This window comes from Budorcas taxicolor, chromosome 1 (assembly GCF_023091745.1).
Source record: "Budorcas taxicolor isolate Tak-1 chromosome 1, Takin1.1, whole genome shotgun sequence".
NCBI classification, from domain to species: Eukaryota; Metazoa; Chordata; class Mammalia; order Artiodactyla; family Bovidae; genus Budorcas; species Budorcas taxicolor.
This window is the reverse complement of record NC_068910.1, coordinates 180830480-180843961: the sequence shown is the minus strand read 5'-3', so window position 1 is coordinate 180843961 and position 13482 is coordinate 180830480. Positions and strand designations below refer to the sequence as shown.

The 13482-nt window shown below is 42.0% G+C and overlaps 2 protein-coding genes across 2 annotated transcripts in view; one reads left to right on the top strand and one right to left on the bottom strand.

Moving 5' to 3' along the window:
* Nucleotides 1-13482, top strand: part of MED12L (mediator complex subunit 12L) — a 354867-nt gene that overhangs the window by 241812 nt on the left and 99573 nt on the right. The window lies entirely within an intron of this gene.
* P2RY13 (purinergic receptor P2Y13) lies at nucleotides 8885-9901 on the bottom strand. Its single transcript, XM_052636419.1, has one exon. It carries the CDS (start codon nucleotides 9899-9901, stop codon nucleotides 8885-8887), a length of 1017 nt encoding a protein of 338 aa, XP_052492379.1.

Here is a 13482-nt window from a genome sequence, read left to right as displayed (position 1 = left end):
TGGTAATAAGGAGCTCATGATCTGAGCCACAGTCAGCTCCCGGTCTTGTTTTTGCTGACTGTATAGAGCTTCTACATCTTTCGGTGCAAAGAATTTAATCAATCTGATTTCGGTGTTGGCTACCTGCGGATGTCCATGTGTATAGTCTTCTCTTGTGTTGTTGGACCAGAGTGTTTGCTATGACCAGTGCGTTCTCTTGGCAGAACTCTGTTAGCCTTTGCCCTGCTTCATTCTGTATTCCAAGGCCAAATTTGTCTGTTAAGAGGTGGTAAGAATACACAGAAGGACTGTACAAAAAAGATCTTCACGACCCAGATAATCACGATGGTGTGATCACCCATCTAGAGTCATACGTCCTGGAATGTGAACTCAAGTGTGCCTTAGGAAGCATCACTACAAACAAAGCTAGTAGAGGTGATGGAATTCCAGTGGAGCTATTTCAAATCCTGGAAGATAATGCTGTGAAAGTGCTTCACTCAATATGCCAGCCAATTTGGGAAACTCAGCAGTGGCCACAGGACTGGAAGAGGTCAGTTTTCATTCCAGTCCCAAAGAAAGGCAATGCCAAAGAATGCTCAAACTACCGGACAGCTGAACTCATCTCACACGCTAATAAAGTAATGCTCAAAATTCTCCAAGCCAGGCTTCAGCAATACGTGAACCGTGAACTTCCTGATGTTCAAGCTGGTTTTAGAAAAGGCAGAGGAACCAGAGATCAAATTGCCAACATCCGCTGGATCATGGAAAAAGCAAGAGAGTTCCAGAAAAACATCTATTTCTGCTTTATTGACTATGCCAAAGCCTTTGACTGTGTGGATCACAGGAAACTGTGGAAAATTCTGAAAGAGATGGGAATACCAGACCACCTGACCTGCCTCTTGAGAAACCTCTATGCAGGTCAGGAAGCAACAGTTAAACTGGACATGGAACAACGGACTGGTTCCAAATAGGAAAAGGAGTGCGTCAAGACTGTATGTTGTCACCCTGCTTATTTAACTTATATGCAGAGTACATCATGAGAAACGCTGGGCTGGAGGAAGCACAAGCTGGAATCAAGATTTCTGCGAGAAATATCAATAACCTCAGATATGCAGATGACACCACCGTTATGGCAGAAAGTGAAGAAGAACTAAAGAGCCTCTTGATGAAGGTGAAAGAGGAGAGTGAAAAAGTTGGCTTAAAGCTCATCATTCAGAAAACAAAGATCATGGCATCCGGTCCCATCACTTCATGGGAAATAGATGGGGAAACAGTGGCTGACTTTATTTTTCTGGGCTCCAAAATCACTGCAGGTGGTGATTGCAGCCATGAAATTAAAAGATGCTTACTCCTTGCAAGGTAAATTATGACCAACCTAGACAGTAGATTAAAAAGCAGAGACATTACTTTGTCAACAAAGTTCGGTCTAGTCAAGGTTATGGTTTTTCCAGTGGTCAGGTATGGATGTGAGAGTTGGACTATAAAGAAAGCTGAGTGCCAAAGGATCGATGCTTTTGAAGTGTGGTGTTGGAGAAGACTCTTGAGAGTCCCTTGGACTGCAAGGAGATTCACCTAGTCCATCCTAAAGGAGATCAGTCCTGGTTGTTCCTTGACAGGACTGATGTTGAAGGTGAAACTCCAATACTTTGGCCACCTGATGTGAAGAGGTAACTCATTGGAAAAGACCCTGATTCTGGTAAAGTTTAAGTAGGAGAAGAAGGGGACGACAGAGGATGAGATGGTTGGATGGCATCATGGACTGAATGGACATGAGTTGGAGTAAACTCTGGGAGTTGGTGATGGATAGGGAGGCCTGGCGTGCTGTGGTCCATGGAGTCACAAGGAGTCAGACAGGACTGAACAACTGAAGTGAACTGATTCTTTAGAATGTTACATTTGTCAATTAAGTTTTATTACAGTAGAGGTGAATGTTCACATGCTGAGTGAAGTTCTGAGTTTTTCAAATCATTGGTTTACCTGCCATGGGGCTTAGTAGGTAGCTCAGTGGTAAAGAATGTGCCTGCCAATGCAGGAGATGCAGGTTTGATCCCTGGGTTGGAAAGATCCACTGGCCTGGGAAATGGCAACCCACTCCAGTATTTGTGCCTGGAGAGTCCCATGGACATAGAAGCCTGGTGGCCTACTGTCCATAGGGTCGAAAAGAGTCCGATGTGACTGAGTGAGTGAGCACGAGTTACCTACTGTGAGTCTCAAATTCAGTTCCTTTTTCATTCATTTTTCCTTTCTGTTTAATTACTCTTCCCCATATTCTCCCCTCACATGCCTGTCACTTAATGGTGATCCCCAATCCCTTTCTCCCTGCACTTTATACTAGAATGGGTGTGGGCTGGGGATCAGAAACACCAGGACCGTGGGTTTGACACTTTGGCACAACCGTTTTCTAGCCACAGCTGGTTTTCTTGGTCGTATGGTTCCACCCATCATGCGATTTGTGCCCCTGCTGTGTTGCCCGTTTTAGGTGGATCATCTTTCCTGTGCATTGCATGAGAAATATGGGAAGAAGCTGCTCCAGCTGTTCTTAGGAACGCTTGGAAAAAGCTGAGCTAATCTAACAGCTGTCCTTATTTCCTCCTTGCAATGCTTGTCAACTGACTCGTCCTTCGTGGCCAGAGTAGCTTGTCGTCCCTGCCTTCCCATTACAAACTGGGGCTCCACCCACCTCCTCCTTCGAGTGACCACTGACCTCACAGTTGTCCATTCATCACATTCGACCTCCCCAGAGTGTGTGATTCTGTGGACTATCACTTCCTCCTTGAATCTCTCTTGTTCCTTGATTCCCAGGGAATGTCTTGTTGCTCCTTGTCTTTCATTGATCCAGTCCTGGGCACCGTTCCTTTTTTTCTGTCTGTTTTGTCCATGAGACTTGGGTAGCATGGCCTCTGAGGTGAATAGCTCATTCCTTATTTTCTCCCTTTCTTGGGAAAGATTATTCCCACAGCTTCTGATCTAGCTTTGTCTTGAGAGCCCTGGATCCATATTTTGCCCCCACTAGGTAGACTCCTTGACTCAGCTCTCACTGGTACTTCCTATTCAATATACCTTCGTGGTACTGCACATCACCCAAGCTAATGTTCCTCAAAGCAATGATTCTTGGTTGGGATGGGGTACAAGGGGGATTATGGACCCCATTGAGAATACATTTTGCATAGTTATCACATACGTTTTATATAGAAACCCCTTCTCTCCTTTTGTGTTGGACTCAAAACCTCTCTCTCTCTGAAAATGTCTCTGAGGTCCATATCAGATTTCTTTCCACTTGGCTCTTAACAGTGTATAGATGAAAGACTTCTTTAATTGATCTCCTGGCCTTAGTGGCCCTATTAATCCAGAATCATCGTCTTGCTGACAAATTGATTTTCCTAAAGCATAGCATAGAGAACATAATCTTCACTTCAGCCGCCTGCAGTGTCTCATAGAGAACTCCAAGCACCCCAACAACCCTGAAGTGCTGTACTGTGGCGCCCCACGCTCACTTCTCAGGCTCATCCCCCACCCCCACACATGCTTCATCAGCCTGAACAGCCCCTCCTTCCCTGGGCCCCATGGCCCCTCTCACTGGACCACAGCTCAGTGCCCAAGCCCCTGAACTTTCCTCCAAACTGCTCTGAGTGCTGCAGGGTCTCCTTTCAAAGGCCCTGGGTCTTCATCCGGGCCTAGCTCACACTTGCACCTCCTCCGAGCCTTTCCTAACTTTCTCCATCTGGCATTAGCTGCCTTTTCCTCCGAGCTAATTCTGTCTCTTATTCTGGGAGCCGATGGCTCAACAGGTAAAGAAGCTGCTGCAATGCCCAAAACACAGAAAACGCGGCTTCAGTCCTTGGGTGGGGAAGATCCCCTGGAGAAGGCAATGGCAATCCTCTCCAGTATTCTTGCTTGAAAAATCTTATGGACAAAGAAACCTGGCAGGCTACTGTCCAAAAGGTTGCAAAGAATCGGGCACGACTGAGTGACTAAGCATATTCCGCGCTCTACATTTTTATTCATGGTGGTCTGAGTGCAGCCTCCAGAGAGGCCAGGACCCCTGCATGAAGCACAGGAGGAAGGGTTAATGGGCTCAATGAATCAGCCATCCTATGCTTTGTGATGTTACTCCTCTTAAGGGCCGGAGGGCCCCCACAGGTCTCTGGGGACTCGTGGTGGAGCTGTGCAGACCCCTGAGGTTGTCGAAACTCTTTTGTGTTGAGACCTCTCTTTTTGGGAGCCCCCTCCTTATCGTTGTCACAGTGGGGGCTTGAGGTCACCCCTGGAGGAACTGGGCTTGTTCTGTCAGGTGTGGTCTGGAGGCCATCCGCTGGGTGTCTGTCCCAGCTCTGTCTCTGCTGGTGCTGGGGTCGTGGGCACCAGCACAAGGGATCTGTTTACTTTGTGCCTCAGTTTTCTTTTTTGTTTTCTCCCCTTCAGGGAGCCCTGTAGTGTCCATCTCCTGGGATAGAGTGAGAAATACAAAGGTAATAATCCTTGTAAGGTCATACATAGCGATATGCCACACACATAGTAAAGGAATGTAAGGTCCTGGGAGGTGCCTGTTAGCTTCGAAGTCAAGGATAAATAGCCGGCAGTATGTGGGCTGCTGTGGCCCACACATGATGTATTGTTTTGCTGGGGCCAGGGAGTGAGGGAGTGGCTATGGAAGTGAAGTGATGTGAAGTCGCTTAGTCCGTGTCTGACTCTTTGCGACCCCATGGACTGTAGCCTACCAGGCTCCTCAGTGATCTGTGGTTGATAGTTGTTAAGAATAGATGGTTAAGCTCAGAAACCGGAGTCTGAATTAGTCTTATCCTTGCTACTTACAAGCTGTTTGACCCCATGCAAGTTGCTTAACTTCTCTGTTTCTCAGCTTCTTTATATCTAAATCGGCAACAACTATGGCACATGATAGGTCTTCCCAGGTGGCTCAGTGGTGAAGAATCCACCTGCAGGGCAGGAGAGGCAGGTTTGATCTCCGGGTCGGGAAGATCCTCTGGAGGAGGAAATGGCAGCCCACTGCAGTATTCTTGCCTGGGAAGCCCCATGGACAGGGGATCCTGGTGGGCTACAGTCCATGGGAGAGCAGAGTTGTGTGTGCAGAGTGTGCACGCATGGTACTTGATAGGCTTCCTGGGATTGTTAACTGGAACAGCATCCTTAAAGATCTTGACACACTTCCCTGGTGCATAGTAAATAGAAGATAATGTGTGCTGGTTTTATTGTTGCTGGTGCTGATTTTACTACCACTGTGGCTACCAGCTAGCAACTCTCGGCCCCAATTCCCTCCTGTGCCAACAGTTGGCATTGAATAGTAGATGCCCGCCCCCCAGTGGGACACGAACTTTCCAGGTATCCATAATTCATGTCACTGCCTGTCACCCTATATGTGCCCTGCTCCCTTAATAACAGTTGTGTTTGTCTCCTGTTGACAGATCCCACCGTTGGACATTCGTGTCCAAGAGTGCTGTGTTTTATGGTTCTTAATATGTGGCCCAAATTGATAGCATCCTTATTTCCTCTCCTGGAAACTTCTTCTCAGTTTTCAGCCCAGACCTAGTGAATCAAACTCTGGGGGCAGGCCTAGTGATCTACTCTTAGAGCTGGTTCTGGTACCTGTTAACGTTTGACTACTGATTTCACACATGTACTATATTCATATTACCTATGTTTGGCTCCGTGTAAAGTTTAAAGTGTTGTGTTTTGTTTTTAGGCACTTCAAATGGTGTGTAAATTCCACGCTAGGGCTGCTTTTCAATATGTGCTTCCTAAGCTGTTCACACAACTGGGTATGGGTTCCTCTGCTTGGAGGCTTTGTTCTGGTGACATCTAACTGTATGTGAACTTTGATCTGTTAACTTACTGGAGGAATACAGTTTACCCAGGGAGATGGTGAGAGAATTTTAGAAAGAAGACCTTAGAAAGTTATGGAACAAGCTGCATTTAAATGAAACTGGAAGGTATGAAGTGATGAGATGAACATGACTGAATTGAGCAATTATTTGATGTTGATGTCACCATCACTTTATCAGCCAGCTGACTCCTTTGAGCTGGGAACACACGCTGCTTCTCTGTCTCTTCCTTCCCCCTTTACAGTGCTTTCTCTTGGTTTCCGACGAATAATTCTGTGTCGGGGCAATAGACTCTCCTACTTCCCCTGCATAAGGGGTATTTGGAAGGCCTTATTCAGTATAAATATTTACATTTTAGATTTTTACAAAAACCCTTAATTGTGCTGTGAGCTTACGGAGTTTACCAAAGCTGTTATTTTCCCCCCACCTGTCTTCTGTGTCATTAATGACTGTGGGTATAGTGCCCCATTCTGTGAGTCTTCTAGATTTTAGTATTTGTGATTGCTAGTTTGGGAAGTTCTTCTCAGGTATTTGCTTTTCATTTTGTGAATGTGATTTTATAATGACTCTTCTCTAAGTTCTTGGTAGATTATTTCATTCTATACCTCAGGTACTCTGCTTTTGACTGTAATTACGATAATGGAATATAAAATAAATATCTCTGGAGGACAGATTTGCTACTGAAATTTTATCTTGAAAGGTATTTCTAAAATATATTTCTTGTCTATATCCATTCGGTTTATATTGAAACTATTTAGATGCAAAATATACATGGGTTATATCACCAAGCCTCGTTTGATGGGTGGCTTAGATGCAGTTACTTATAATACATTATTAGAGTCTGCTCATGATCACATAATGTATTCAGTAAAGGTAACATGGATTTAGTGGCATCTCTAATAGTCATTATGACTTAATTCTTTTTGCAAATGAAAATCTGGCCCTCAAAGTACTTTCTAAGAGTTTTGCTGATTGTGATATGGTACAGTTACAAATTTTATTTAACCAAAACCAACAGTACATTGCTTAAGCATTTTGTCAGTGGCTCTAAAATTGAAATGATGATAGACATTGGCCCTCAAGCTATACGTGTACTGTTCAGGAATCCTCCTTCCTTCCTGGTCATTCACTAGTGAACCCAAGAATGCCCCCGCTTCCCAGGCTTCTGTGTACATGCATAGGAGACCAACTAAAAAGAGCTTGAGATTTTAAGAAATTTATGTTATGTTTTGAAAAGTAAAACGTCAGTGAGAATTGGCTTCCCTTTTGCTTTTCTGGTATATAAAAATAAAGGTAGTTTGGTTTGGTATATTTTATCAAATATTTATTGATTGCACAGTCGCCCACACTTTCTGCCCTCAAAAGTGCACATAGGCTATTAAAGGAGTAGATACATCTGTGAATCAGTAATTGCAAAGCAGTGTGATCATTACAATATTTGAGGTATGACAACATACCGATGAGGGAGTGATCGGGTTTGGGGCGATGTTGGGAGGTAGCCAGATGAGATTTCATGGACTGAGTAATGGCAACTTAGAGTTCCATGGATGGGTAAAGGTTTTCTTGGTGAGTCAGAGGGAAATTTACAAGTTCATTGACACAGGGGTAAAATAGGAGCATGGCTTTTTCTGATACTTATAAACTTATATAAGAGAGTTCCAGGGATGGAAGAACAGTTAGGAGAGAAGGCTAGAAAGTTCGGGCAAGTGCTAGGGTCTTTGGGGCCATGGAAGAAGATGTGGGCTTCACATTCTGATGTTTGTATTGGAGCTACTGGCATATCTGCAGAGCATAAGTACTCCTTTGTACATTTTATCTAGAAGGCACAAATCAGCACCCACAACTGCAGAGGAACATACTTTAAGGGTTTTTTTTTTTTTTTTTTTTTTTACCACAAAGGTATTCGGGGAAATGCAGAGATATATAAGTACGAATAGGTCATCATCCTCTAAAAATTTCCCAGTATGGATATCACTGATTGTGGGTCAGCATTTCTGTCTATATACATACCAAGAAATGGCATAATGACATATTCTATTTAAAATATTAGTAATTTATTATCTGTTGAAAGTATCACGGGCGATACCAAGAAAACATAGCATATTTCTGTCTTTAAAACATGTTGCCTTTCTTAAATAATCCTGACCATCATTAGAGGATGCATTCAAGAATACTGCTAACTATAGGAAATCTGCATTGAGACTCTACCCAGATGTGGGAGTAGTAGTTGTTTTCCACCAGAGATGTGAGGAAAGAGCGCGGAGGTGCTGGAAGGCTTTGCTGAATAGGTGGAACATTGCACCACCGTTAGAGTATCTGCTGGGCAGAGGGAAGATCCCAAAGACTTAAGAATACAGTATTCTTACTCTTGAATTGTACACACTTAGGATGTATTCGACTGAAGCAACTTAGCAGCAGGATGTATTCCGGTATTTTATATGACTTCATAATGCTGCTCGTGCCTCCTCTAGTGTAGTGGCATACTGGGGAAGAGGCCATTTGTAATTGTAAGGAGAAGTACCTTCATCTGGTGTCAAAGGGCTTTCTGACCTACTCCCCAGAGGCTTTCCATCTAGCATCCATTTCAACCTCTAGCTTCAGTTCTCACCAAAGGACTTGCAAGTTGTCGTTTTTTTGTTGTTGTTTTTTTAAATTGGCAAGTGGGATACAAAAGCAGTAGTGTTGTTTGAATTACATGCAGAAGAACTTGAAGAGGCATTTTAGAGTGAAGGAATATATTTTTTTATATTTAAAAAAATAGGTGTTTTTAGAAACACACATTTCCCCATAATATACCTTTTCCAAAGTGGAAGTGAATGCTCTTGAAAAGGTGACCTCTAGTGGCCACCATTTGCTTCCTATTGTGCTTTCTCTTACTAAGGCTTTATTCTGCTTATGAATAGATTACAGTGGAATTAAAGTTGACATGATCCTTTCTATAAACCAGTATAGTAAAAAGTAACACAACTTTTGTTCTAATCCATTTTTTTTTTCATTGCCTAGGTTTGATTTCCAAGTAAATTGTCATTTGAAGTCTCATCAATAAATAGTTAACCATGATAAGGTTATCAGCCTAGGGTTATATTGTCTGACTGACTCGTATGATTTTCCTGAGTGAATGCTGCAGTCTGCCTCCCTTTCATGCACGGTAGCCTCTCTGTGAATCTTTTACATAAGAGTATATATATTAAGGGATCCATGCAAATGTTAGTTGCTGCCAAAAACAGAGTTGCTTCTTTAGCTAGAAACAGTTGATTTTGCAGTCGGCAATCAGTCTTACTGTTGGTTTGACTGTGAGTATATGGGATTCTGGAGAAATGAAACGGAGCAAAACACACAAAGAAAACAGCCACAACAACAAACACTTTACCTTCTAGCCTTTTGTTGTTCTTGCTGTCCTTACTCTTGGACTTCCTGTAAGAATCATACACCTTTTTTGCAATAACCGTATAGAAGAGAAGCATTAGGACAAAAACAGTCCAGAAGATGAACTGGGAAATGTAATTCACTGCTGCATGCCATTTCAGCCCCAGAGGACCCTTTAAGGAGGCACACTTTTTCACAGAAGATGGTGTTGCTTCCTTGTTGCTCAAGATCATGTTTGGCAGTGAGAGGAGGAACAAAAAGAGCCAGATGAGGGTTGAGACCCCTTTTGCAAAAGCAGGTTTCTGTACGAAGAATTTTCCAAAAGGTCTGATGATCTTGAGGAACCTGTCAAAGGCTATGAGCCCCAGCAGTGTAATGCCCACGTACATGGTGTCATAAAAGATAACGGCAGAGAAACGACACACGAAGGCTCTGAGCTGCCAGGGTCCGAGACGAGCGTCGGAGAGGATTTTAAATGGAAGCGTGAGCGTCATTATCAAGTCAGCCACCAAAGTGTTTTTGAGGTATACAACGAAGGTGGAGGAGCTGGGAATATGAATGAACACCCACAGGGCCAAAGCGTTCAGCAGGATGCCCATGAAGAAAACAATAGTGTAGATGGCCGGGAACACCAGCTGTGCCGTCTTCAGGTCTCGGGGGCACCGCTCAGACCCGTTGAAGCCCTTCATCCCTGTCACGTTCGTGGTTTCCAGTGTCATCTGTTAAAAAAACATATACACAAAGTAAAACAAGAAGCATTTCATGACTTCAAAATGCTCCTTGTTAAAAACAGACTTTAGGTTTGCAGCATGTTTGCACCTTAAATTTATTCATCACATTTAATAAATCCGTTGAGAAAGCACATGTTATTTCTGGCTAGCATTTTTAAAGCCCATAGTACAGTTTTGGTACTTAATTAACAGTCCCATTACTTTCACACCCTGATGAAATCCAAATAACAGACTCTACCCCATTCACAGGTTCTACTTTTAATTACCTGGCAGTAAAATAAAACTGGCGAAGAGGTAAAAGTATCCATGTTGCATTGCTGTACACTGTGTCATTTCCTGTGCTTATAATCTATGGTTTATAGAATGTTAAACTTAAAGCATTTTTCCCTCTTGAAAATATTCTATCGTTTATAAGCAAGCCACTCATAATAACAATTGAAATTCACCTTTGTTTGGAAGAAAACTCAGCTCAGTGTCTTCTGATCGATAGAGGCAGTCATTAGTTCAGCCCGTGAAAGGCATATGAAGCAAATGCTGTTCTGCTTTCTTATACCAAGTTTCCTTCCTCATTTTCACGTGTGCAGTGAGATCCATTAGAACCTCTTCATATGTAATCCTTTGAGGGGTTCTCTAATAAGGAACCTCTTTATTTTAAACTTAGGTACTGTTAATGTACTATGGTTTAAATAAATCAGTTCAGTTGCAGTCATTTTTATATTTTTCTCGTATAATAACTTTCCTGCAGTTTATCTTCTCTGCATGTTCAGTGAAATTTTTAATGCCTTATAATAACAGGAGGGAGAAATTGTAAAGAAAATAGCCTTAAACTATAGGAGAGTAAGTGTTGACTGTAAAACCAGACAGCGTCATCATCTGCATGCACTCTTATAGACTGTTCTTTTCAGAAACATGTTCATTGGGATGACCTGATGATTTCTATAGACATTTATCTTAATCTTTTGTTTGGTCTTTCAGCCTTTGAGAGATGAAGTGATATATTTTCTAAGAGGTAAGGCCTGTTAGACCCAGGTTTTGGGGGTTAGAATTTCAGAATCATGTATTGCTAGGTAGTAGATAATAGACAAATGATTTAGTAGCTTTGAACCTCATTTTCCCCATCTGTACAATGGGTTTAATAACACTGCATACTTCGGTGTGTAGAGACTGAGATGAATGCCTAGAATAGTGCTGACTACATGTGAAGCATGAAGAAAAGTTCGCTACTCAACTGCTCTGGTGAACGAACTGCAGATTTAAATGGAAATACCCTGTTTTACTTATGGGAAAGCCATTTTTGGAACTCTGTTCCTGTATTTGTGACTTGGCAAAGTGCTAAAGATTTCAGGAATTTCATCAACCTTGAGCCGAATTCTGTAAAATTTCTGAAAGGACGTAATTGCTGCTTTTGTAAGGAGAAAGTTGTCTATGAAGAAATGTTTCCTCACCAGATAAAGTGAATGAGGAAATCAGGAGATCTTATGAGGTAATGTGGAGTTCTCCATGGTGAGTTTCATTTCATATTTCTTGCTGTAAGTTTTATCACAGGATTGGACTAGACTGTTGTGTTGGCTTGATCGAGCATTTTCGGTGAATTCTGAGAATTCAGTAACCCACTGGACGTTTTTCTGAGAGAATAGGATGCCAAATAATTTGGGTTGAAACTACCATTGTGGTGGCACAGTTTGAAAAATTGGTATTCTGGCAGAAGAATGGATAAGAAAGCTGTGGTATATAGACATGATGGAATATTACTCAGCTGTTAAAAAGAATGCATTTGAATCAGTTCTAATGAGGTGGATGAAACTGGAGCCTATTACACAGAGTGAAGTAAGTCAGAAAGGAAAACATCAATACAGTATATTAATGCATATATGTGGAATTTAGACCATATGACCCTATATGCGAGACAGCAGAAGAGACACAGATGTGAAGAACAGACTTTTGGACTCTGTGGGAGAAGACGGCGAGGGTGGGATGATTTGAGAGAACAGCATTGAAACATGTATATTATCATATGTGAAATAGATCGCTAGTCCAGGTTTGATGCATGAGATAGGGTGCTCAGGGCTGGTGCACTGGGATGACCCTGAGGGATGGGATGGGGTGGGAGGGGGATTCAGGATGGGGAACACATGTACACCCATGGATGATTCATGTCGATGTATGGCAAAAACCACTACAATATTGTAAACTAATTAGCCTCCAATTAAAATAAATAAATTTAAAAAGAAAAGAAAAATTGATGTTTGACTTAGATAAATTTTCTTGGAAATACAGATTTTGAGTTTTATTAATGTTATGGAACATAATTAAAACATATATCCTTTCGTTTGCTTCAGTAGAGAATGAAAACAAACTTAGACAAAAATTTAAATAGAGGAATTAGACCTGTGTAATTAAGTATAAATTTCCTGATGGCTCCAAATCCATTATTTAAATGCAAGTTTGGGATAGTTTCAGTTTAAACAAGGGAAATGCTGTACAAGTTAGTTTCATAATATGAAAACTGGAAATCACTTTTTGGTCAAATTTCAAAATGCCAAAGAGTGGGAAACCTCAAAAGGGGAACTGATTTATGGTGGCATTTCTAGAGTTACAGAAGTATCTTCTCTTAAATATAGGTTTCAAAATGTTTGACCATAGGAAATATCCAACAGACTCCTTTATGTCTGTGTGCTTCATACATGTTAGCCAGTGGTCTCTTAGTTCACAGCAGTGTTGATACCCACTAGGGGAGGGTCCTCTGCCTTGATGCTGCACCTGAGAGGCTGTGATGGGACAGGAGCAATGCTCACGAGCCAGAGTGCCTGGGTTCATTTCCTTATATTCCAACTTATTTTTCTTGTGACCTTGGTCAAGTTACTTAGGCTCTCTATGAATCCATTGTCCCCTCATAACAATGAAAATAAATAATAGCATTTGCTTCATTGGGTTGTTAAAGGTATAACAATGTTTGAATGTTTGCCAAGTGCTTTGAAGAACGTTTGCCAAATGGTTTATGTTAGTAAGTTTCTTGTTAAGTGAAATTAAAAATGGAATACTCTATATCTGTGGGAATAGCCGACTAAAGGAGTGAATCAAGGAAGATATGCCATGAAAGGTCCTGGAAATTATTACGATTTGGCAGGTTCCTAAACAAAACATTTAAAATCTCATCAAGCTCAAAGGAATTTAGTCAAAACCAATGAAATTACACTAGATATACTGTTCTAAGTGATTATGTGGTCTTAAAGAAATCAGTCCTGCATTGGAAGGACTGATGCTGAAGTGAAGCTCCAATACTTTGGCCACCTGACGTGAAGAACTGACTCATTGGAAAAGACACTGATGCTGAGAAAGATTGAAGGCAGGAGGAGAAGGGGATGACAGAGGATGAGATGGTTGGATGGCATCACCGACTTGAATACGAGTTTGAGCAAGCTCTGGGAGGTGGTGAAGGACAGGGAAGCCTAGCCTGCTGTAGTCTATGGGGTCGCAAAGAGTTGGACATGACTGAGCAACTGAACTGAACTCTTACAAAAAGCTCAGAGATCTGTCCTATTTTACAGATGAGAAAATGGAATCACAGG

What these genes read in the sequence shown, in the direction of transcription:
- P2RY13 (XM_052636419.1), bottom strand. Translation starts at nt 9,901, where the DNA reads ATGACACTGGAAACCACGAACGTGACAGGGATGAAGGGCTTCAACGGG.